This window comes from Lepidochelys kempii, chromosome 2 (assembly GCF_965140265.1).
Source record: "Lepidochelys kempii isolate rLepKem1 chromosome 2, rLepKem1.hap2, whole genome shotgun sequence".
NCBI classification, from domain to species: Eukaryota; Metazoa; Chordata; order Testudines; family Cheloniidae; genus Lepidochelys; species Lepidochelys kempii.
The window spans coordinates 134768106-134795296 of NC_133257.1; the positions used below are offsets into that span (position 1 = coordinate 134768106).

Sequence of the window (27191 nt, forward strand, 5' to 3'; positions counted from 1 at the left end):
CTTTCGTGAGCTACAGCTCACTTCATCGGATGCATTCAGTGGAAAATACAGTAGGGAGATTTATATACACAGAGAACATGAAACAGTGGGTGTTACCATACATACTGTAAGGAGAGTGATCAGGTAAGGTGAGCTATTACCAGCAGGAGAGCTGGGGGGGCGGGGGGGGGGGGCGCAGGAGGGACGGAGGGACCTTTTGTAGTGATAACCTTTTGTTGTGATTGAAGTGTTCTTCAGTGTCTCTGGTCACTCAGTTACAGACCTAAAAGTGGCAATTCTTCAACAAAAAAACTTCAAAAACAGACTCCAAGGAGAGACTGCTGAATTGGAATTTGGAAACTGGATACAATTAATTTAGGCTTGAATAAAGACTGGGAGTGGATGGGTCATTACGCAAAGTAAAACTATTTCCCCATGTTTATTCCCCCCCCCCCCCCCGCCCGCCACTGTTCCTCAGATGTCCTTGTCAACTGCTGGAAATGGCCCACCTTGGTTATCACTACAAAAGGTCCCCCACATCATCCCATCCCTCTCCCCCTGCTGGTAACAGCTCACCTTAAGTGATCACTCTCCTTACAGTGTGTATGGTAACAGCCATTGTTTCATGTTCACTGTGTACATAAATCTCCCCACAGTATGCCTATGCACTGAATGCATCCGATGAACTGAGCTGTAGCTCACGAAAGCTTATGCTCAAATAAATTTGTTAGTCTCTAATGTGCCACAAGTACTCCTTTCCTCTTGCTAATTTTAACATTTATCTAATGATCCCTGCTCATCCATGTATCTTAACAACATTCATTATTTGTAGCTGAGAGAGAAGTCTGACATAGGGGCCTGCCTGTATTTACCTGCTTCCAGTCATATTTTTTCCCCCTCTCCAAGTTTGGCACTAAACCAGTTTTCCTCAGGTCTTCAGGTGTGTGTGCTCTGTTTTTATCAATCTAATGGTATCTGGGGATTTGGCAGTTCCCTTCTAAATTCCTTTTGAACCCTGAAGTGTTCATGCTTGTTTTTCTTTCATACTTTGTTCCCTCCTGACCATAGTTTAGAAATAGCCTTCTCCTCACTATTGTCTGAGCAATAGTCACCTCTATCTTTGCTTTATCTATGGTGTGTTTACCTCTGCAGGCTAGTCATCAAGCATTTCTGAGGTGTCTCTATCCTCACCGAGTGGGGTGCCCTTTACTCTTTTAGGGGGACCTGTTTTCTTCTTGTGTATTTTCAGAGCATTTGTTTCCTTTCCGGTTATTCCACACTCTGTTCCCTTCTATTTTAACCTCTAACTGATTTTCTTGCAAGATTGAACCTTCTGGTTGTATTCCAGTTTTGCTGCCTCTCCCCCCTGCATGATAATTTTCAGACCTCTTACTTTTATTTTACATAAGCTCTCTTCCTTGGGATTTAATTCACAGTCTCCCTATGCATTCAGCATGTACAAATTATCTTCCTGATATATTTATATCTTGAGAGGAAAGCATTTTTGTTGAGTCCTCATTTAGTGCTGTCTTAAATTTTGTTCCAACCTTCCTGTGTGTTTTGTGTGACCCTCCGATACCGCTGCCAGTTCACAGAGGGTGCCAGGTTCTGTATTCTGCCAAAGTCTGATCTTTTAAAGTACAGAAATCTGCTTGCTCATCTTCTCTTAATGTGTTTGCATCAGTTCTGTAACCTGTCATGGTGTTGTGGTCACCCCACCCCGAGGGGTTTCCTGTGCTACAGTATCTCACACTGTGACCTTCTAATTAGTCCTTGCAAGGTTTCAGGTTGTTTTGTTTTTTTCACAGTGGTTTCAATCCTTTATTTATTATTATGCTAATAGTGTTTGTGCTTAACTATTTAGGAACTTCCTGCTCACCTCTGTGACCTGCCGAGATTCCGAGCAAATATGAAGGAAATTGAAATCCCCTAAAAATAAATTCCTCCTTTTAAAAGTGATTTTGTCTATTTCCTTGGCTAGTGCTTGCTCCCTTTACATGACCCATACCTACAGGAAGCTGACTGCAGACGTCCTTTTTTTTGTTTTTTGGCTTCTTAATCCTTCTCAACAGAACCCATTTTGTTTTAATTTCATCTCCTTCCTCTTTGATAGCCTCTGCTCAAGTTGCTCATTTCTCTCATATAATGCTGTCACTCCTCAGTCATTTCCTACCCCTTCCTCCCCTCTTCTTTTTGTCTGTTCCCTGCCCATGATGTTCTTCCTTCTGTCCTGTTCCTTTTGCTATCCCACCATACGTCTTGTATTTATTTATTAGCTTATTAATAAATTTGACCTGTTTGATATCTGTTTGATCTGTTTGTTTGTGATACAGTTTAAGGCCAGAGGGAACCACCAGATCATCTAGTCCGACCTCCTGCATATCACAGGCCACCAACACCACCCAGTCAGCGTCTGCACACTAAACCCAACAACCAAAATTAGACCAAAGTTTTACAGCCCACAGGAGACTAGACTATTATGTGCCACAGGCAGAGAATAGGAGGGACCAAGGCGCACTAGTGCCCAAGGCCCCAGCAACGGCAAGGAAATTGCGCCTGGCTCTGTTTCCAGATTCTGTTCTTTTGTGTGATTTAGTCTTAGGCAGTGGTGAGCTGGCGGCAGTTCGCACCGGTTCGCTGGAACCTGTTGCGGGACAACCAGTTCTAAAAGGACTTCTAAACTTAACAACTGGCCTAAAGTGGCACCTTAGGCGCTGACTCCGTGGGTGCTCCGGGGCTGGAGCACCCATGGGGAAAATTTGGTGGGTGCAGAGCACCCACCGGCAGCGCTTCTCGCCACCCCCAGCTCCAGGTCACCTCACCTCCGCTCCGCCTCTGCCCCCGCCCCTGAGTTACGCTCCACCCTGCTCTGCTTCTCCACTCCCCCTCCCCAGCTTCCCGCGAATCAGCTGTTTGCGCGAGAAGCCTGGGAGGGCTGAAAAGCAATAGGCGGCTTCACGCTCAGGCGCAGGGAGGCTGAGCAGAGATGAGCTGGGGTGGGGGCGGGCCGCCCGCGCCGCAGCAGGTAACACGGGAGCGGGGGGATGCAGGGGAACTGCTCCCTGCCCCAGCTCACCTCCGCCTCCCTGGGCCTGAGCAGGAAGCCGCCGCTTGCTTCTTGGCCCTCCCAGCTTCCCGCGCAAACAGTTGATTCGTGGGAAGTCGGGGGGGCGGGAGGGAGAAGCAGAGCGGGGCAGCGCATTTAGGAGAGGAGGCAGAGCGGAGGTGAGCTGGGGCTGGGCGTGGGGCAGGGAGCTGCCGGTGGGTGCTTTGCACCCACCAAATTTTCCCCAAGGGTGCTCCAGCCCTGGAGCACCCACGGAGTCGGCGCCTAAGGCACCACTTTTGATGTGATCAGTGGGGGGAGCCACCGCTTCCCCTGCTCCCCCCCAGCTTCGCTACCCCGCCCTTAGGAGCCAGAGGGACCTGCCGGATGCTTCCTGGGAGCCGCCCCAGGTAAGCGCCGCCAGGACTCCCCACCTCGCCCCCTGGTAGGTCCCTGTGGTTCTTAGGGGTGGGGCGGGGTGGGCACCCACTACGGTGGCCCACGAGACCCTCCTGACCAGTTCCGGGGACAGTGAGGGGACAGGGGAGGGGGTGGATGGGGCAGGGGTCCATGTGGGGGAGGAACGTGGGGGGTTGGATGGGGCAGGAGTTGTGGGGGCAGGCCACAACGCCCTCGTGGGGTGAGGAGGGAACCAGTTGTTAAGATTTTGGCAGCTCATTACTGGTCTTAGGGACTCTCAGAATGTTTGCAGGCCAAAAATTTGTTGTGACTTCATTTACTTTTCTCTGACCCAGCTTTCCCCCTGCCGATTTCATGGTTCAGATAACTAATTCTTTCCCACCCACCACTGCCTAGTTTAATTTCCTTACCCTCCTATTTAGCCATGCCAAACAACTTCAGCCTTCCCTGATCAAGTGCTTTTCTTGTCTTCTATATCCAACAGTTCTCCCTGCAGAACACTCTCCAGGGCCTCCAGAAGTTGAATCTTCATTTGCCCTCCGTTAACCATGCATCTTCTGGATCAGCCTGGGTCTTTGTGAATGTGCCTGCAGTACTGAGAGGTTTTGAAAGTCTGCCACTTTTGTTAGATTTGTAAAGTTTTCTGAATTCTTCCTTCTTTTCCACACTGTTTGTTCCAATATGAATAATAGCTAGTGGTGTTTCTCATACTTTCTGCCACAAACCTGCATTCCATCCATGTGGTTTTTAACTGGCTTCCCAGAAGGCTTATTATTCTGATAATGATCCTGAATACTGAATTTCTTCAGCGTTGCAACCTGTTTCTGCCTTCTGTTCAGTCTGTAACTGATCTTGGGGTATGTCTACACTACAAAATTAGGTCGCATTTATAGAAGTCGGTTTTGTAGAAAGCGTTTTTATACAGTCGATTGTGTGTGTCCCCACACAAATGCTCTAAGTGCATGGAGTCGGCGGAGCGTGTCCACAGTACCGAGGCAACCGTCGACTTCCGGAGCATTGCACAGTGGGTGGCTATCCCACAGTTCCTGCAGTCTCCGCCGCCCATTTGAATTCTGGGTAGAAATCCCAGTGTCTGATGGGGCTAAAACATTGTCGCGAGTGGTTGTGGGTACATATCGTCAGGCCCCCCTTCCCTCCCTCCTTCCGTGAAAGCAAGGGCAGACAATTGTTTTGCTCCTTTTTTCTTGAGTTACCTGTGCGGACGTCATACCACGGCAAGCATGGAGCCCGCTCAGCTAACCGTCACTGTATGTCTCCTGGGTGTTGGCAGACGCGGTACTGCATTGCTACACAGCAGCAGTTGATTGCCTTTTGGCAGCAGACAGTGCAGTATGACTGGTAGCCGTCATCGATGTAGTCCTGGGTGCTTTTTTAACCGACCTTGATGAGGTCAGGGGCGCCTGGGCAAACATGGGAGTGACTCAGCCAGGTCATTTCCCTTTTAAGTTTTGTCTCATGGCGATTCACTGTCTTTTAATCAGCAGCCAGCAGAAGACAATGGCCAGCAGTCATACTGCACAGTCTTCTGCCGAGCACCCAGGAGATGACGATGGCTAGCGGTCGTACTGCACAGTCTGCTGTCAGCAAGATGTATAAAGATAGATGAAGTGGCTCAAAACAAGAAATAGACCAGATTTGTTTTGTGTTCATTTTCTCCTCCCTCCCGCTGTGAAATCAATGGCCTGCTAAACCCAGTTTTGAGTTCTATCCTTGAGGTTTTGAGTTCTATCCTTGAGGCGGCCATTCAGTTTCTTGCAAAGCCACCCCCTTTGTTGATTTTAATTCCCTGTAAACCAACCCTGTAAGCCATGTTGTCAGTCACCCCTTCCTCCGTCAGGGCAACGGCAGACAATGGTTCCGCGCCTTTTTTCTTGTGCAGACGCCATACCACAGCAAGCATGGAGCCCGCTGTGAAAACCAGTTTCATGACTGGCCAGGCTACGGAGTGAAAGTTCTGTTTGTTTCTCCTTGATGAAAGCCCCCGCCCCTTGGTTCACTCTACTTCCTTGTAAGCTAACCACCCGCCCCTCCTCCTTTCGATCACCACTTGCAGAGGCAATAAAGTCATTGTTGCTTCACATTCATGCATTCTTTATTCATTCATCACACAAATAGAGGGATAACTACCAAGGTAGCCCAGGAGGGGTGGTGGAGGAGAGAAGGACAAGGCCACACAGCACTTTAAAAGTTTAAAACTTATTGAATGCCAGCCTTCTATTGCTTGGGCAATCCTCTGGGGTGGAGTGGCTGGGTGGCTGGAGGGGCCCCCCCCCACGTTCTTGGGCGTCTGGGTGAGGAGGCTATGGAACTTGGGGAGGAGGGTGGTTGGTTACACAGGGGCTGTAGCGGCTGTCTGTGCTCCTGCTGCCTTTCCTGCAGCTCAACCATACGCTGGAGCATATTAGTTTGATCCTCCAGCAGCCTCAGCATTGAATCCTGCCTCCTCTCATCACGCTGCTGCCACCTTTCAGCTTCAGCCCTCTCTTCAGCCTGCCACCTCTCCTCCTGGTCATTTTGTGCTTTCCTACACTCTGACATTGTCTGCCTCTGCGCATTCGTCTGTGCTCTGTCAGTGTGGGAGGACAGTATGAGCTCAGAGAACATGTCATCGCGAGTGCATTTTTTTCACCTTCTAATCTTCGCTAGCCTCTGGGAAGGAGAAGATCCTGTGATCCTTGAAACACATGCAGCTGGTGGAGAAAATAAAAGGACAGTGGTATTTAAAAAAGACACATTTTTTTAGAACAATGGGTACATTCTTTCACGGTAAACCTTGCTGTCAACATTACCTACATAGCACATGTGCTTTCGTTCCAAGGTCGCATTTTGCCTCCCCCCAGCGCGTGGCTAGCCCCGTGGCTAACAGCAGGGAGCATTTCTGTTCAGCCACAGGCAAACAGCCCAGCAGGAAGAGGCACTTCTGAATGTCCCCTTAAGAAAAGCACCCTATTTCAACCAGGTGATCATGAATGATATCATTCTCCTGAGGATAACACAGAGAGATAAAGAATGCCAGCAAATGTACACTGCAATGCTTTCTTCTACAATGATTCCCAAGTACTTGCTCCTGGCCTGGAGTGGTAAAGTGTCCTACCATGGTGGATGGAATAAGGCTGTCGTCCCCAGAAACCTTTTGAAAAGGCTTTGGGAGTACATCCAGGAGAGCCGCGAATGCCAGGGCAAATTAATCATTAAACATACTTGCTTTTAAACCATGTATAGTATTTTAAAAGGTACACTCACCAGAGGTGCCTTCTCCGCCTGGCGGGTCCGGGAGGCAGTCTTGGGTGGGTTCGGGGGGTACTGGCTCCAGGTCCAGGGTGAGAAACAGTTCCTGGCTGTTGGGAAAACCGGTTTCTCCACTTGCTTGCTGGGAGCTATCTACAGCTTCATCATCTTCCTCGTCCCCAAAACCTGCTTCCGTATTGCCTCCATCTCCATTGAAGGAGTCAGACAACACGGCTGGGGTAGTGGTGGCTGAACGCCCTAAAATGGCATGCAGCTCATCATAGAAGCGGCATGTTTGGGGCTCTGACCCGGAGCGGCCGTTCGCCTCTCTGGTTTTCTGGTAGACTTGCTTCAGTTCCTTAAGTTTCACGTGGCACTGCTTCGGGTCCCTGTTATGGCCTCTGTCCTTCATGCCCTGGGAGATTTTGGCAAATGTTTTGGCATTTCGAAACCTGGAACATTGTTCTGATAGCACGGATTCCTCTCCCCAAACAGCGATCAGATCCCGTACCTCCCATTCGGTCCATGCTGGAGCTCTTTTGCAATTCTGGGACTCCGTCATGGTCACCTCTGCTGATGAGCTCTGCATGGTCACCTGCAGCTTGCCACGCTGGCCAAACAGGAAATTGAAATTCAAAAGTTCGCTGGCCTTTTCCTGTCTACCTGGTCAGTGCATCTGAGTTGAGAGTGCTGTCCAGAGCGGTTACAATGGAGCACTCTGGGATAGCTCCCGGAGGCCAATACCGTCTAATTGTGTCCACGGTACCCCAAATTCGACCCAGCAAGGCCAATTTCAGCGCTAATCCCCTTGTCGGGGGGAGTAAGGAAATTGATTTTAAGAGCCCTTTAAGTTGAAAAAAAGGGCTTCATCATGTGGACAGGTGCAGGGTTAAATCGATTTAACACTGCTAAGTTCGACCTCAACTCCTAGTGTAGACCAGTGCTTGGTCTCCTTCCTCCCTCTTTCTGTTGCAACGATGACATGGTTTTCACTGTTTTGCTATGTCTAGTAGTGGCAGGCCTCTATTTTTACAGAGTGGCTTCCTATAATTCTGACCATTACTGCACCTGTTCAGCTCCTCATTAGAAGAAATATGTTCAGTGTTTTGCTCTGAAAATATTTGGGTTTTAGAAGCTTTTCTTTTCCTGAGAAGACCTGGCATCTTGCACCGTATTGTTCCAATCTCCAGTAACATGCAATTCGTAGCCCACATAGGCAACTCTGAAATGTTCACAACTAGTTAGACTGCCAGTTGTCACAATTCTTAAGTCAGAAGAAAGCTTTATAAATATTATTTCAGAAGGCTTTGGAAGATTTTTTTCATGTAACACATTATTAAAATTTCTGCATTACCCCAGTGTTTGGATTTCTCAGTTTTTAAGGGTGATTACGTTACTGGTGAATAAGATTGCCAAGTAGAGTTGGCTATATAAATAAAAAAGCAACTCCTACAGAAATTATTTTTATGATATATTCAGTGCCTATAGAAGTTAGGTGCCAGGAATGTGAATTTAAAAAGAAACAGGAAACTGAATTCCAAAGATATTTGATATCCTTGGTAATGATCAGGGCCATCCTTAGGCATACGCAGCTGCGTAGGGCACCTGAAAATTTGGGGCACCACTGGGCCTAAGGGCACGGCTACACTTGCAGATGTAGAGCGCTTTGAGTTAAACCAGCCTTTGTAGAGCGCAGTAGGGAAAGCGCTGCAGTCTGTCCACACTGACAGCTTCAAGCGCACTGGTGTGGCCACATTTGCAGCACTTGCAGCAGCATTGGGCGCAGGCGTGGTGCATTATGGGAAGCTATCCCAGAATGCAAGTGACTGCAACGTGCTTTTCAAATGGGGGGGGTGGGGTGGAGTGTGACAGGGAGTGTGTTGTGTGTATGTGGGGAGAGAGAGAGTGGGTTTTTGGGGGGCTGAGAGCATATCAGCATGCTGTCTTGTAAGTTCAGACAGCAGCAGACCCCCCTCCCCCCGCCTCTCTCTCTCTCTCTCTCTCTCTCTCACACACAGCATTCCACACTAATGGTTGCTTTGTCTCCAAGCAGATAAGCATCTGGCTGTCAGAAACGGAGGTTTCAAAGGGCATATCCGCATTCCTACAGTGATTCCAAAACAATGACAAGAGCGGCCACTTGACTTAAGGGGATTATGAGACGTTTCGGTAGGCTGATCAGAGCGCAGTAATGCAACACCTCGTCCACACTGGTGCTGCGGCGCTCCAGCGGGGGCGCAGCAAACGTTATTCCACTCGCTGAGGTGGCGTACCAGAAGCGCTGTAGCCGCGGAGTCAGAGGGCTCTACATGCCTTGCCAGTGTGGACGGGGAGTGAGCTAGTGCGCCCGGGGCTCCTTTATTGTGCTGTAACTCGCAAGTGTAGCCAAGCCCTTGGTGTCCACCCTCCCGGCTTTCCTATCCCTGTTCTGACCCTTCCTGCAGGCTCTCACATCTCGCTGCTGCAGCCTGTTGACTCTTCTTCAGGAGGGGATCTAGAAGTTAAAAGTGAAAAAGTGTTCCAGCCTGCCAGACCTATTAGCACAACATTGAAACTGTTAAAGAGCCTAACCAATTTATTTGAGCATAAGCTTTCGTGAGCTACAGCTCACTTCATCAGATGCATTCAGTGGAAAATACAGTGAGGAGATTTATACACACACAGAACATGAAAAAATGGGTGTTATCATACACATTGTAAGGAGAGTGATCACTTAAGATGAGCTATTACCAGCAGGAGAGCTTGGGGGGGAAGACAAAACGTTTTGTAGTGATAATCAAGGTGGGCCATTTCCAGCAGTTAACAAGAACGTCTGAAGAACAGTAGGGGGGTGGGGGGAAATAAACATGGGGAAATATTTCATCACTGTATTTTCCACTGAATGCATCCGATGAAGTGAGCTGTAGCTCACGAAAGCTTATGCTCAAATAAATTGGTTAGTCTCTAAGGTGCCACAAGTACTCCTTTTTGGGAATACAGACTAACAGGGCTGCTACTCTGAAACCTGTTAAAGAGCCATTCAAGGGATAATGAAGCCATTTTACAGGCATTTGCCAAACCCCAGGTATATACTGTCAGTTTCTGAATTTACTGACAAAAACAGTTGTGCATTACTGTAATATTTACTCAGAACATGTGTCTACAGGATCTTCGTTTAATATTTGCTTTAAAAATATTTCATTAGTGAGTTGGTGAAGATTATAAAATCACATCTCTAAATAGTCCTTGCATAGATTTTTAGATGCACAATCATCTTTAGCCTTAAATGCTTAGATCTTCAGACATATAGTTTTTTAAATAAATCCATACAAGGTAATTTACTTGGATCCTGTATGTAAATATCTTCCAAGCAGATCTTTAGAACAGCTATATGGAAAATGCATGAACTTCATTTAATGAGTAAATACTCTAATTGTGTTCCGTCCAATGCATTTTGATCACAGTCTGACACCTGCTCTTGAAAGGCTGTTCCACATAGTACTTAACCTGCACATTAATGTTGGATTAATGACCTAAGATGTCATTGATCCTGATTGTAGAGTACAATGGAAAGATTTAAATGAGCGTTGGACCAAGCCCATAAATGTTTACTTTGCTCGCCATGATTGAATCAATCATTTTTTATTTCTGACACTTGTTACTGCAGAACATGTTTCTTTCCCAGTGTAATTTCACTGAAATCAGCGAATTACTTAAGGGAGAAATTTGTCCTGGTAAATGAAGTCCTAAATAGTGCAGTGTGCAGTAATGGGACTCTATTCACCCCAAACTGAACTACAGTCCTCTGATTACTCATTATGTAGTTATTAGTAACCAGAGGAGTAGTCTTTTCCTGTGTAGGTCTACAAGGCTTATGTCTCCCATAAGTCCTCAAAATAGGTATAAATGGGACTGATGTGGTGCAGATGCTTTGTTCTGACCCTCTGAATTTCACCTCTGTCCAGTTTATCAGCTTGAACAATATTTTCTTGTATAGGCATGAGACTTTAATGCACCGTCTGTTTTTCCTCCTTCAGGTATTCACTTACAAACAGAGTACAATCACGCACCAAAAAGTAACCGCTATGCATCAAACGAGTGTGGAGAGTGTGGAAGACATGGCAGCACTTGTAGACCTCCATGAGGGCTCCATCATGCACAACTTATTCCAGCGATATCAACAAAATAAAATCTATGTAAGTGTCTTCTGAAACAAAGACTATGAAGAATGTTTTCCTGCATGTAACGGCAATATTTTACAGTGATCTAGCACCTCCCATCCCCTAAGTTCTTCAAACTATATACATGTGAAGGAAATGAATCCATCTATGTGTTGCAGGCTGACTTTCCACCAGAAAAAATGGAGGGAAAGTTTGGTCAGGGGCTCCAGAGAAACCCCTGCTGATGAGAAAAGTGCAATGGAATCTTTGATGTCGATAAAAATCAGACATGCTACTGATTTTTAAGGTCTTGCTTTTTTTTAATTCATTAAAATTTCTTGGGACAGGACAGGAGAGCAAAGATGCTGGGTTTTTTTTTTTGTTTGTTTTTAATATACTCCAAGAGATGAAGTTGTGAGAAGGTTGTCTGAGAGGACACAATGGAACAGTGCTTCTCAACCTTTTCCATACTGAGTCCCCCTCTGGGGATCCCATCTGGCCAGAATCTAGCTGAGACCCTTCTCCCATTCTTCAATATAGGTAGGACAGGGTGGTTATCATGATCCCACAGGTGGAGAGCCCATGCCATAGAACTTGGGCAGGTTTAGGAGCTTACATCAGTGGAAGCAGCCGGGTGCTCCGGACCTCTGAAAATCAGGCCATTAGTATACGTGGAGTTTCATTTTTCTTGACTTTATATTGCCCACTTCTATGGCTAATAGAGTTTAAATTTTACTTTTTAGCACCAGTGTTGATCCCAATCTAACATTATTGTGAGCAGCATACAGAGAACAATGGTGACTCCTGTTGGCTTTTTTTATACTTATTTTTCATTTTGTAATAAAGTGTAATAAAATAACTTGACATGCAGAAAAATGTAATTTAGCCTAAATTTTCTTTCCAACTTCTTGGAATAGCCAGCATAATGTTATTTTCTGCCAAAGTCCATCTCTTATAAACAAATAGGCTGAATTTAAGTAAACACATATTTAAAATCCAAGCAACCCTCATCACCTTTAGGAAATTTCATTATTCACCATAAAGAAACACAAAAGGGCACAAAGCTGCTTGTGTTCCTTTTATATGTTGCTGCCAAAGGAAAAGTCAGTGCTGATAATCTTAAATTTGAGCTTGTCTTTTTTTAATATGTTTTATAAAGTCCTCATAATTTTTATTAGGGCTATCAAGCGATTAAAAAAATTAATTGTGATTAATTGCACTGTTAAACAATAATAGAACACCATTTATTTAAATATTTTTGGATATTTTCTACATTTTCAAATATATTGCTTTCAATTACAACACAGAATACAAAGTGTATAATGCTCACTTTTTATTTATTTTTGATTACAAGTATTTGCACTGTAAAAAACAAAAGAAATAGTATTTTTCATTCACTAATACAAGTACTGTAGTGCAATCTCTTTATCATGAAAGTTGAACTTAAAAATGTTGAATTATGTAAAAAAAAAAAACGATTAAAAAATAAAACAATGTAAAATTTTAGAGCCTGCAAGTCCACTCAGTCCTACTTCTTGTTCAACCAATCGCTCATACAAACAAGTTTGGTTACAATTTGTAGGAGATAATACTGACTGCTTCTTATTCACAATGTCACCTGAAAGTAAGAACAGGCGTTCTGATGGCATTGTTGTCGCCGGCATTGCAAGATATTTACGTGCCAGATGTGCTAAAGATTCATGTGTCCCTTTATTCTTCAGTCACCATTCCAGGGGACACGCGTCCATGCTGATGACAGGTTCTGCTCAATAACAATGTAAAGCATTGGTGGTTCAGGTTCTGTAGTTTCCGCGTCAGAGTGTTGCTCTTTTAAGACTTCTGAAAGCATGCTCCACATCTCATCCCTCTCAGATTTTTGGAAGGCACTTCAGATTCTTAAACCTTGGGTCAAGTGCTGTAGATACCTTTAAAAATCTCACATTGATACCTTCTTTGTGTTTTGTGAAATCTGCAGTGAAAGTGTTCTTAAAATGAACAACATGTGCTGAGTCATCACCCGAGACTGCTATAACATGAAATAGATGGCAGAATGTGGGTAAAAACAGAACGGGGACATACCATTCTCCCCCAGGTAGTTCAATGACAAATTTAATTAACATATTTTTTTGTAACGAGCGTCATCAGCATGGAAGCATGTCCTCTGGAATGGTGGCCAAAGCATGAAGGGGCATATGAGTGTTTAGCATATCTGGCATGTAAATACCTTGCAATGCCTGCTAAAAAGTTCTCATTTTCTGGTGACACAGTAAATAAGAAGAGGGCAGCATTATCTCTTGTAAATGTAAACAAACTTGTTTGTCTTAGCGATTGGCTGAACAAGAAGTAGGACTGAGCAGACTTGTAGGCTCTGAAGTTTTACATTGTTTTGTTTTTGAGTGCAGTTATGTAACAAAAAAACTTCTATATTTGTAAGTTTCATTTTCATGACAAAGAGATTGCACTACAGTACTTGTATGAGGTGAATTGAAAAATTCTATTTTTTTGTTTATAATTTTACAGTGCAAATATTTAGAATAAAAAATATTATAAACTTTGATTTCAGTTACAACACAGAATACAATATATATGAAAATGTAGAAAACATCCAAAATATTTAATAAATTTCAATTGGTATTATATTGTTTAACAGTGCGATTAAAACTGTGATTAATCATGATTACTTTTTAAAATCACGATTAATTTTTTTTGAGTTACTCGCGTGAGTGAACTGCGATTAATTGACAGCCCTAATTTTTACATATGTTTTTTCTCAAACAAATGAGCCATTTTGTCTAAAAAATAAATAAATAAAAAATCAATTCTGATAGTTCAGCATACATGAACAACTCTGTGCGTGCAAAGGGTGTAGAAGAAATTAAGGAAACACATTTCAGGCTCCCTTGGGATTTATTTATTTATTTTAAGAGTAAAAATAAATAACTACCTATAAATTTCCCAGTGAGTAGACAGGCTGACATTTAGATTCTGCCTTTCTTTTTTTTTTTTTAAGGGGAAAAAAAGCTCTTGTGGAGAATCAAGAAATGGCTTTATTTACAGAGCTGTGTTCTAGTTTGTTCCCTGTCTTGTTGTGGCAACCCATGGATCTCTCTAATATTTTGGTGATGAGTGCAGTATAAATTCCTAGACAGACAGATTTGTGTTCTGTTGCTGGTGACATGGCACTGTCAGTTGCTGATGCTGATCATTGTCCCTGTGGTATTGTTGATTTTACTGTTTGGGTCCACTGTGTCGTCACCTCACAAAACTCCGGCTCATTCAAATACAATGCAGTGAAATTTGTATTCAAGCAACTCACTTGGCCTACATGTGCGGCCAGGGTCTGATATAGGGAGCAGTGCTATTCCACCCCAGCCAGAGCACTGCTGAGAGTGATGCCAGGAGTAGTGGCACTTCAGATAGCAAAAGATGCAGCCTGAAATTTTTTGTTGCCAGGAGTGGCCAATCATAAGATGGATACTGGATGCCCAAATCAGAGCTATTGAACCATGTAGGGACCTTGCAATGATATGTTACTGGGATAAAGCCAAAATTCGATAGAGGGGGAAAGGTTAGATTAGGTTTGCTTAACATTTGCCAAATGTTTTCATACAGCTAAAGGGATAAACTTCATTGTCATTCTCACTTTGGACTGGATTGTTCCTTGCACAGAACACACAAGGAACCTTTCCCTTACAATTTAAGTTCTTTGTACAAGGGCCAGAGGCAACCATAGCCTCCCTCCATGTCCCTCTTCCCCACTGAGTCAGGAAAGGGTATGGAGCCATTAACCTGACTCTCTGCCACTAGCCCACAGAGGTGGCTGGCCAGCAGGAGTGTAATGCATTGCAGAGAAATCAGCAAGGAATTGTGCCTCTCTAAGCACTGTCCTCTTCCTGGGGTGAGCTATCTCTGGACCACCCCCTATCACAGACCATTGTGCAAATGCTTATAGCTTGTAGATCTGTTGTGGTCTCTCTGCTAACTTTATTTTTCCTGTGGAAGAATGTGCCTTCTGTATATTCATACAGTCAAGATTAATGTATGTAACTTAAAAAAAGCAGCATACAAATTGTGTTTAAAGTAATATAGACATTATGCTGTTTTTAAAAAACCTTCTGGCTCACATGGCAATGAGACTAGAAAGTTGCTTTGATACTCATAGTAGTGAGTACAGTGTAATGCTGTATATTTACTTGTTCGTTATAACATCCGTGTTTATACAGCCAAATGTCATCATCTGAAACGCAGTCCACTAATATCTAAATTGTATGTGGAAAGGCTTGTGAAGATTATCTGTGAAATTACAAAGAAGAATAAATAACTTTTCTCCACACAGTATTTATATTGAACATCGTTGCTTTCCAATGAAGACATTTTAAATGGAGCTCTTGTCCCTTGACAATCCATTTGTTCCAAACTGTTGTCTTTCTTTCCTGTATTAAAGCATTCATATTCCTGAAGAGAAGACATAGGTAAACATCTGAAGATTTATGTACAATTTCAATTTGCAATTCACTTCGGTTAATTACGCCTTTCATGCCTTTTTGTCTGGCATAATGATACCCTTATCCTTAAACCCTCCATTATTTCCTTATTATCGTGAAGATATTTGCTATGGATGCCACAGCTTATCAGGCTCCTCATTGATTTGCTTAGCCTCAGCCAGCAACTCCAGTAGTGAAGACCAGTGTAAAGTATAAGCCTTATTATTTTTTCCCCTCTTCCATTCAGGGAATGCTGGGCTATAAGAAACTTCTGCACTATCAGAAACTTGTCTAACTTTGTAGTCAATATTCTGAAGCAGCTAGTGGTGTCCAGATTGAGGCTGGAAGAGATAATAAAATCCATTCTAATTTGAGTTCAACCATTTTGATGTCTCAAGTCAAAATTGAACATACCTAAATCTGTTTTGTATTTAATGTGTTTTCCTCATACACTGCTTCACTCTTTCCTTGTCTGAATTTCCACAAAGGAAAACAAACATGTGCTGTTCTTCTCTCCCTTGTTGTTTTGTTATAGAACCGTGGTAGGTACCTGTCCTTTTAAGTGACTGTGGAACAGGACGGTCACCTCAGTATCCAGGCCCCAAATACAATACTCAAAGAAGTAAAACTGTTACCTGAGGAAGGATGCTTTTCTCTGTGCCTCCTTCATTTAGGATGTATTTTGTTTTGGAGGAAGTTACCTAAGGGCAGGGACAATCTTCTGATCTCTTCTGTAGCCTTTCTTGTGGAAAATCTCTCAAAAGAGGTGTGCTGTTGGTTGTGCTCTAAAAGAGGAGACATGAGCGCCTCCGTATCTCTGGTGGTAGGGAGCCCCATAGTTCAGGACCCTCCATGCAATGCATTCTTCTTCTCACTGCTGAGAGTTGCACCTTGGGCTCTGTCTGCTGTAATGTCCCTGCTGATAGTAGTTTTCTTGGTGTAGACGTGAGGAAGATGAGGATCCTGAGGTAGCCAAGTCCTAGTCCATTGATGGAACTGAAGATCAGGAATTGGCCCACAAGTGAGTCCAGAAATGCACAGGGAAAGAGTTGGAAGCATGTGTCTCCTATCTTTCCTAGAAGGGAGGTGAGTTGTCTGGTGTTAGATGAGCTGAAACTTGAATGTGGCTTTCTCAGACAGACCCAAAGAGACCACGTAACAGTAGCCAGACCTGGAGGGGACAAAGGCACGAGTCACCATGACTAGGGCCAAGTCTGAGAGGAAGAGGTGCAGTCTCCTTGATAATTGAATATGGAAGGATATGCTTGTGGCTACTGATACAGTTATACAGAGAGGAGTCTGGTAAGATTCATAGATATTAAGGTCAGAAGGGACCATTATGATCATCTAGTCTGACCTCCTGCACAATGCAGACCACCGAATCTCACCCACCCACTCCTGCAATAAACCTCTCACCTATGTCTGAGCTATTGAAGTCCTCAAATCATGGTTTAAAGACTTCAAGGAGCAGAGAATCCTCCAGCAAGTGACCTGTGCCCCATGTTACAGAGGAAGGTACAACCCCCCCAGGGCCTCTTCCAATCTGCCCTGGAGGAAAATTCCTTCCTGACCCCAAATATGGTGATCAGCTGAGGTTCACCAGCTGGATACCCAGGAAAGAATTCTCTGTAGTAACTCAGATCCCACCCCATCTAACATCCTATCACAGGCCATTGGGCCTATTTACCATGAATAGTTAAAGATCAATTAATTGCCAAAAATCATGTTATCCCATCATACCATCTCCTCCATAAACTTATCAAGTTTAATCTTGAAGCCAGATAGGTCTTTTGCCCTCACTGCTTCCCTTGGAAGGCTGTTCCAGAACTTCACTCCTCTGATGGATAGAAACCTTCGTCTAATTTCAAGTCTAAACTTCCCAATGGCCAGTTTATATCCGTTTGTTCTTGTGTCCACATTGGTACAGAGCTTAAATAATTCCTCTCCCTCCCTGGTATTTATCCCTCCGATATATTTATAGAGAGCAATCATATCTCCCCTCAGCCTTCTTTTGGTTAGGATAAACAAGCTAAGCTCTTTGAGTCTCCTTTAACAAGACAGGTTTTCCATTCCTCGGATCCTGATAGTAGCCCTTCTCTGTACCTGTTCCAGTTTGAATTCATCCTTCTTAAACATGGGAGACCAGAACTGCACACAGTATTCCAGGTGAGGTCTCACCAGTGCCTTGTATAATGGTACTAACACCTCCTTATCTCTACTGGAAATACGTTGCCGGTGCATCCCAAGACCGCATTAGCTTTTTTTACTGACATATCACATGGGTTGCTCATAGTCATCCTGTGGTCAACCAATACTCCAAGGTCCTTCACCTCCTCCATTACTTCTAATTGATGCGTCCCAAGCTTATAACTAAAATTCTTGTTATTAATCCCTAAATGCATGACCTTATACTTCTCACTATTAAATTTCATCCTATTACTATTACTCCAGTTTACAAGGTCATCCAGATCCTCCTGTATGATATTCCGGTCCTTCTCTAAATTGGCAATGCCTCCCAGCTTTGTATTATCTGCAAACTTGATTAGCACACTCCCACTTTTTGTGCCGAGCTCAGTAATAAAAAGATTAAATAAATTTGGTCCCCAAACCGATCCCTGAGGAACTCCCCTGGTAACCTCCCTCCAGCCTACTGTTCACCTTTCACTATGATTCACTGTAGTCTCCCCTTTAACCGATTCCTTATCCACCTTTCAATTTTCATATTGATCCCCATCTTTTCCAATTTAACTAATAATTCCCCATGTGGCACCATATCAAACGCCTTACTGAAATCTAGGTAAATTAGATCCACTGCATTTCCTTTGTCTAAAAAATCTGTTACTTTCTCAAAGAAGGAGATCAGGTTGGTTTGGCACGATCTACCTTTTGTAAAACCATGTTGCGTTTTGTCCCATTTACCATTGACTTCAATGTCCTCAACTACTTTCTCCTTCAAAATTTTTTCCAAGACCTTGCATACTACAGATGTTAAACTAACAAGTCTGGAGTTACCCGGCTCACTTTTTTTTCCTTTCTTAAAAATAGGAACTATGTTAGCAATTCTCCAATCATATGGTACAACTCCTGAGTTTATAGATTCATTAAAAATTTGTGCTAATGGGCTGCAATTTCATTTGCCAATTCCTTTAATATTTTTGGATGAAGATTATCTGGGCCCCCCGATTTAGTCCCATTAAGCTATTCGAGTTTCGCTTCTATCTCAGATATGGTAATATCTACCTGCATATAATCATTGCCATTTGTCATGCTACCATTATCCCTAAGATCGTCATTAGCCTCATTAAAGACTGAGGCAAAGTATTTGTTTAGCTATTGAGCCATGCCTAGATTATCCTTAACCTGCACTCCATCCTCGGTGTTTCGCGGTCCCACTTCTTCTTTCTTTGTTTTCTTCTTATTTATATGGCTATAGAACCTTTTACTATTGGTTTTAATTCCCTTTGCAAGGTCCAATTCTACCTGACTTTTAGCCTGTCTCACTTTAACCCTACATGTTCTGACCTCAATAGGATAGCTTTCCTTTCTGATCCCTCCCATCTTCCACTCCCTGTATGCTTTCTGCTTTTTCTTAATCACCTCTCTGAGATGCTTGTTCATCCATCTTGGTCTCCAACTCCTGCCTATGAATTTTTTTCCCCTTTCTTGGGATGCAGGCTTCCGATAGCTTCTGCAGCTTTGACTTGAAGTAATCCCAGGCCTCCTCTGCCTTTACATCCATAAATCCTTCAGTCCAGTCGACGTTCCTAACTAATTTCCTTAATTTTTGAAAGTCAGCCCTTTTGAAATCAAAAACCCTAGTCGCAGATTTATTTTTGTTTATCCTTCCGTTCAGTTTGAACTGAATTGGCTCATGATCACTTGAACCAAGATTATCCCCTACAACCATTTCTTCTCTGAGGTCCTCACTACTCACCATAACCAAATCTAAAATAGCATTCCCTCTAGTCGGTTCAGCAACTGCTTGATGAAGGAATCCATCAGCTATCGCGTCTAGGAAAATCGGAGCCCTATTATTATTACTAGCACTCGTCCTCCAGTCTATATCTGGGAAGTTAAAGTCTCCCATGATCACGCAGTTTCCATTAGTATTTACTTCATTAAAAACATTAAAAAGGCCTCTATCCATATCCAGATTAGACCCCGGCGGTCTATAGCACACCCCAAGCACTATCCTAGGGGAGGCTCTAGTAATTTTCTTCCCCAAAGTGATTTTTGCCCAGACGGACTCTGTCTTATCCATTCCATCGCTTCTTATTTCTTTACATTCTATCTCATCATTGATATACAATGCTGCTCCACCACCTTTGCCTTTATTTCTGTCTTTCCTAAACAGCACATACCCTTCAATAGCTGTAGTCCAGTCATGACGACTATTCCACCATGTTTCTGTTACCCCTATGATATCTGGTTTCACTTCCTGCACCAGTAGTTCTAGTTCCTCCATTTTGTTACCTAGGCTCCTCCCATTGGTGTCCAAACATCTTAATTTTTGCAGTTTGGCCTCACTCACATTCTGTACCCAGTTAGGCACGGACATTCGACAGCCAGTATAACCTATTAGACTGGTATCCACACTGCCCTTCCTCCTTACATACATTCTCCTACCCACGGCTGTATCCTTTCTTACTTTGTTTTCTTCCCTCTCAATGTTAAAATCCAGCGTGGAGATTATCTGGACATCTGCCAACCATCTCCCCCAAATTCCTAGTTTAAAGCTCTCTTAATCCGTTCTGCCAGCCTCCATCCTAGAAGCCTATTTCTTTCCCTACTCCGATGAAGTCCATCCCGAGAGAACTGTCCTCTGTCCATGAATGCCTCTCAGTGGCCATATATCCCAGAGTCCTCCACTGCCTGAGCCATCTGTTGATAAGTCATAATCTTGTCACAACTTTGTTGCTCTTCTCTAGGAACAGGCAGAATCCCACTGAAGATCGCCTGAGCCTTGATTTCCTTAAGTGTCTTCTCCAGCCTGGCATGGTCTCCCTTGATACGTTCCAGCAAGAATCTAGCCGTATCATTTGTTCCCACAAGGCTCTGTAGCAATGCATGACTTCAATAACCAAAGACCAGAAGTTTTGGATAGAGAGAACAATTGTTTCTGCCATTAGTTGTGTCTGTGTGCCATGTGCAGGTCTGAAGCACATGTTTGTTTTCCTTTGTGGAAATTCAGACAAGGAAAGAGTGAAGCATTTAGTCAGGATACTAGTGGAGATCAGAGGCTGCTGAGGTGATTATCTCTACCTTCTTCATTACTTTGCCAGGGGGAAACTGCGGTTAATTTAACATGGGGAGTCCAACTTTATGTGCGTGCCTAAGTATGAGGTCAGACTCCCATATTTGAAAGTCAGATCAGCACTCACAGTAGGTATGTGAATGGTCTTTTAAAAATATCTAAATGCCAGTATCCGCATCCAAATGCTAAATGTGGACATCATATTAAGCTGCCCATGCTTGAAAATGTGACATCTTTGAAGGGAAACCAGGAATTGAGACAAACTAAGCCGGAGATGTGCACATGGTAATAGACAGTTGAAGGATGTAATTTCTACTTCATTCAAATGTTCATTTCCAAAAGTAGAAGTGTCAGGCAGTTCAGTGGTGTATAGCGGTTATGCTTGTTGCCATATCAAAGGGATAAATGTCCCCAAGCGTTGTTGAGACCCACTCCTTGGGTCAGTTTCAGTTAATCACACATCATAGAAGAGACTAGCCCAGTCTTGGGGAAGACACCATAAACCACATCACTTGGAGTGTACCAGGGGACAGGACATTTAAATTATGGTGTTAGCGCTGCCACTGAAGGAAGCTGCCTCTTTCTTGTCCCAGCCAGTCAAGTGGTTAGCAACTGGTCGAGGCAAGCACATTTTACAGAGATCAGAGTAAGGAAGTTTTTTTTTTTTTTTAAGTTAAAAGATATCTAAAAATAAAATTAATGTGAAAGCTCACCTCCTCTTCTACACTTATAAACACTGCATTATTCAATGTTGAAAGCATCCCCTTTTGACTTGTTTGCTATTTAAACACAATCCATAAACATGTTTGATTTTCCTTTTGAATTAGCTGGTTCTTGCTTTGAAGTGATAATTTCTTTGAAGTGTGCACTTTTCAAGACATTAGGAAGCCATGAGTAGCTTATTCCCTCTAACTTAAACTTTTCTTTGACCATGCTTGTGATGTCCAGAGTCAGGTACTCATTCCACCAGAGGTTCATTCCCTTGGATTTGCAATTTTGAATCTGTTTCATTTCCAAAAAGAAAAGGAGAACTTGGGGCACCTTAGAGACTAACCAATTTATTTGAGCATCAGCTTTCATGAGCTACAGCTCACTTCATTGGATGCATTCAGTGGAAAATACAGTGAGGAGATTTATATACACACAGAACATGGAAAAAATGGGTGTTTATCATGCACACTGTAAGGAGAGTGATCACTTAAGATGAGCTATTACCAGCAGGAGAGTTGGGGGGAGGGGAGAAAACCCTTTGTAGTGATAATCAAGGTGGGCCATTTCCAGCAGTTAACAAGAACGGGGGGGGGGGGGAAGGAATAAACAAGGGGAAATAGTTTTACTTTGTGTAATGAACAAGGGGAAATAGTTTTACTTTGTGTAATGGCTCAACCACTCCCAGTCTCTATTCAAGCCTAAGTTAATTGAATCCAGTTTGCAAATTAATTCCAATTCAGCAGTCTCTCCTTGGAGTCTGTTTCTGAAGTCTTTTTGTTGAAGAATAGCCACTTTTCGGTCAGAAATCGAGTGACCAGAGAGATTGAAGTGTTCTCCGACTGGTTTATGAATGTTATAATTCTTGACATCTGATTTGTGTCCATTTATTCTTTTACGTAGAGACTGTCCAGTTTGACCAATGTACATGGCAGAGGGGCATTGATGGCACATGATGGTATATATCACATTGGTAGATGTGCAGGTGAACGAGCCTCTGATAGTGTGGCTGATGTTATTAGGCCCTGTGATGGTGTCCCCTGAATAGATATGTGGGCACAGTTGGCAACGGGCTTTGTTGCAAGGATAGGTTCCTGGGTTAGTGGTTCTGTTGTGTGGTTGCTGGTGAGTATTTGCTTCAGGTTGGGGGGCTGTCTGTAAGCAAGGACTGGCCTGTCACCCAAGATTTGTGAGAGCGATGGGTCGTCCTTCAGGATAGGTTGTAGATCCTTGATAATGTGTTGGAGAGGTTTTAGTTGGGGGCCGAAGGTGATGGCTAGTGGCGTTCTGTTATTTTCTTTGTTGGGCCTGTCCTGTAGTAGGTGACTTCCGGGTACTCTTCTGGCTCTATCAGTCTGTTTCTTCACTTCAGCAGGTGGGTATTGTAGTTGTAAGAATGCTTGATAGAGATCTTGTAGGCGTTTGTCTCTGTCTGAGGGGTTGGAGCAAATGCAGTTGTATCATAGAGCTTGGCTGTAGACAATGGATCGTGTGGTGTGGTCTGTGTGAAAGCTGGAGGCATGTAGATAGGAATAGCAGTCAGTAGGTTTCTGGTGGGTTAAGGGAACCATTGCTGTGGTCTCTGTGGCATGCAGTAGTTTAGAAAGTTTAGTGTCCTTTTTCCTTTGTAGAGAAGCAAAGTGTGTGTTTTAAATGGCTTGTCTAGTTTTAGTAAAGTCCACCCACTGTTGGTCAGACGTTCTTGTTAACTGCTGGAAATGGCCCACCTCGATTATCACTACAGAGTGTTTTCTCCCTCCCTCCACCCCCCTCGCATTCTCCTGCTGGTAATAGCTCATCTTAAGTGATCACTCTCCTTACAGTGTGCATGATAGACACCCATTTTTTCATGTTCTGTGTGTATATAAATCTCCTCACTGTATTTTCCACTGAATGCATCCGATGAAGTGAGCTGTAGCTCACAAAAGCTGATGCTCAAATAAATTGGTTAGTCTTTAAGGTGCCTCAAGTACTCCTTTTCTTTTTGCGTATACAGACTAACATGGCTGCTACTCTGAAACCTGTTTCATTTCCCTAGCTCAGTAGACTCAGAGAAATTCAGAGTGGGTTCTCTGCCCTGCCCCTCTTTTCCCCAGCAAGTGCCAAGCAGCAGTTTGTCGGTCATTGCTGCAAGTTCTCATGTGAATAATGAGCTGAAGACTGTCAAAAAGGTCAAATAGTTGTCTCAAATATGGCAGACAGTCTGTAGTGGGATTGGAGGAAGGGTTGGGGGTAGGTGAAGAAAACGGATTATTTTCTAGCCCAAATTAAGACTGAAGCTGCCTGCAGATGAGTGTAACCATATGTTAGATTGTGTGTGTGTGTATACATAGTTCTTGTACCAAGAATTGAGCTGCAAAGTATTCCACCAGTCTCTTCCACCTCAGACAGTGGCAGTGGTAACTGAGAGCTCTGTTCCCATTATTTGTGCTTTTGTACCTCCTTTTTGCCACCACTCATTCTCCTTTAGATGAAGAGGCAAATGTATAATAACCTGGGATGAGATAGCAAAATCACTCTTAATTTTAAAAAGCTCTGAAACTGGTACTTAGTTCCTTCCTGATTCTTTGTTTGATTGCAAAAATCTCAGCAACTTCATTGGAATCAAAGCTAGTTATATGTCTTTAGAAAAGTATATAAAATTTCTATAATCAGATTTAACTCTGCTTTCTTTTCGTATTATTTCTTTTAACTGAGTATGTTCTGCTACTAATAATTCAGACACCTAATTACAGCATGTTTTTCTCTCTTTTAATTCGCAAGAGTTCCCTGAGGGAACTGATTCATGTTTGTACATAATAATCAATGGTATGATGAATTGTCTTGCTTTTTTTTTAAATTCCACTCAGAGAGCAGGGATGCTTTAGCATCCAGGTCAGTAAACCCGTCCAGTCTATCTAGGTTCTTATATAGTGTCCATTACCCTGGTATTTGGTAATTAAAATTTCCAGAGGCAATTGCCTTAGATTATACCAAAGTTTTATTTTACTTACAAAAATATCATTAGGTTTTGTGCAGTAGTTGTGCAATTGCTCCGTGCCATGCCTGCGTGGCCAACAGGAAACTGATGTCAACGCATGTTACATGGGAAAATAATAAAACATGCTTCTGCAACTGTTATCCAATAACACCAGAATTCCTTAGGATGGGTTTAACTAATGCACTATAGAGGCACTCGGCTGATATCCCCTGGCTATGTACAAGTTAAAAAGAGGTGAGGGTGAATGGGAGGACATGGTCAAAAAAATAAAATGGCAGTTTACAAAGCCAAAACCCATTGTGATTTTATGCAAAAGTTTGGATGTATTAGTTAGAAGCCTTTACCGTATGTGTAAACTGCCCAAACACGGTCCTGAGCAGCTGCATGTAAGCAGTCTTTGGGCCAGTCTTCAGCTGGCTCAAATCAGCATAGCTATACTGACTTTGGTGGAGCTACGCCAGATTACACTGGCTAATTATATGAACCTTTGCCCCTAATTATGCTGAAATTGGTGTAATCAGATGTAACTCTCTGAAAACAGTAGAAATGAGATCATAAGCATTCCTATATGTCAGCGTCAATTGCATCTGTTCTCAGTAATTTACAATAGAAGTGACATGGCTGTTCTGTATGCACAGATTGGCCAGGTCATCAGCGCCTCAGCACAAATCTCTAAAATGAAGTTAATTTCTTAGTCTAAAACCAATCAGACTTTGTCTTGGTCCAATGTGTATGATAATCAAGGTGGGCCATTTCCTTGATTATCATACACATTGTAAGGAGAGTGATCACTTTAGATAAGCTTCAGAGTAACAGCTGTGTTAGTCTGTATTCGCAAAAAGAAAAGGAGTACTTGTGGCACCTTAGAGACTAACCAATTTATTTGAGCATAAGCTTTCGTGAGCTACAGCTCACTTCATCGGATGCATACTGTGGAAAGTGTAGAAGATCTTTTTATATACACACAAACCATGAATAGGCTTGAATAGAGACTGGGAGTGGCTAAGTCATTATGCAAGGTAACCTATTTCCCCTTGTTTTTTCCTAACCACCCCCCCCCCCCCAGACGTTCTTGTTAAACCCTGGATTTGTGCTGGAAATGGCCCACCTTGATTATCATACACATTGTAAGGAGAGTGGTCACTTTAGATAAGCTATTACCAGCAGGAGAGTGGGGTGGGAGGAGGTATTTTTTCATGCTTTGTGTGTATATAAAAAGATCTTCTACACTTTCTACAGTATGCATCCGATGAAGTGAGCTGTAGCTCATGAAAGCTCATGCTCAAATAAATTAGTTAGTCTCTAAGGTGCCACAAGTCCTCCTTTTCTTTTTGCGAATACAGACTAACACGGCTGTTACTCTGAAACCTGTACATTGATAAAGTGGATTGCATGACTTGTATTAGGGTCCTTCCTGTTGCATCAATGGGCGAGATAATTGTATTTGCCAGTTTTCCAGGTCTGTACTAAAGAGAGATAGGGCATGTGTTAAAACTAGGGCTGTCAAGTGATTAAAAAAATTAATCACGATTAATCGTGCAACTAAAAATATTAATAGCAATTAATTGCATGATTAAACACTTTGTTAATAATAGAATACCATTTATTTAAATATTTTTTGATGTTTTCTACATTTTCAAATATACTGATTTCAGTTACAACACAGAATACAAAGTATACAGTTCTCACTTTATATTTATTTCTGGTTACAAATATTTGCACTGTAAAACAAAAGAAATAGTATTTTTCAGCTCACCCAATACAAGTACTGTAGTGCAATCTCTTTATCATGAAAATTGAACTTACAAATTTAGAGTTATGTACAAAAAACCCCCTGCATTCAAAACAAAACAATGTAAAACTTTAGAGACTACAAGTACACTCAGTCCTACTTCTTGTTCAGCCAGTCACTCAGACAAACAAGTCTGGTTACAATTTGCAGGACCTAATGCTGCCCGCTTCTTGTTCACAATATCACCTGAAAGTGAGAACCGATGTTTGCATGGCACTGTTGTAGCCGGTGTCACAAGATATTTACATGCCAGATGCGCTAAAGATTCATATGTCCCTTCATGCTTCAACCACCATTCCAGGGGACATGTGTCCATGCTGATGATGGGTTCTACTTGATAACGATCCAAAGCAGTACGGGCCTGACGCATGTTCATTTTCGTCCTCTGAGTCAGATGCCACGAGCAGAAAGTTGATTTTCCTCTTTGGTGGTTTGGGTTCTGCATCGGAGTGTTGCTCTTTTAAGACTTGTGAAAGCATGCTCCACACCTGATCCCTCTCAGATTTTGGAAGGCACTTCTGATTCTTAAACCTTGGGTCGAGTGCTGTAGCTGTCTTTAGAAATCTCACGTTGGTACCTTCTTTGTGTCTTGTCAAATCTTCAGTGAAATGTGCTTAGTGATCATCCAAGACTGCTATAACATGAAATATATGGCAGAATGCAGGTAACACAGAGAGCAGAAGACATACAGTTCTCTCCCAAGAGTTCAGTCACAAATTTAATTAACACATTTTTTTTTAACTAGCCTCATCAGCATGGAAGCATGTCCTCTGGATTGGTGGCCGAAGCATGAAGGGACAAATGAATGTTTAGCATATCTGGCACGTAAATACCTTGCAATGCTGGCTACAAAAGTCCCATGTGAACACCTATTCTCACTTTCCGGTGACACTGAAAATAAGAAGTGGGCAGCGTTATCTCCCATAAATGTATTAACTTGTTTGTCTTAGCAATTGGCTGAACAAGAAGTAGGACTGAGTGGACTTATAGGCTCTAAAGTTTTGCATTGTTTTGTTTTTGAGTGCAGTTATGCAGCAAAAATAATCTACCTTTGTAAGTTGCACTTTCATGATAAAGAGATTGCACTACAGTACTTGTATGAGGTGAATTGAAAAATTCTATTTTTTTGTTTATAATTTT

General features: G+C 42.9%; 1 protein-coding gene across 1 annotated transcript in view; it reads left to right on the forward strand.

Annotated features, from left to right (window-relative positions):
- The window catches only part of MYO10 (myosin X), a 281597-nt gene that overhangs the window by 114297 nt on the left and 140109 nt on the right, over positions 1–27191 (forward strand). The window contains exon 3 of the mRNA XM_073332289.1: positions 10711–10869. Within this exon, the coding sequence (XP_073188390.1) occupies positions 10711–10869 (159 nt within the window). The remainder of the gene's footprint in view (positions 1–10710; positions 10870–27191) is intronic.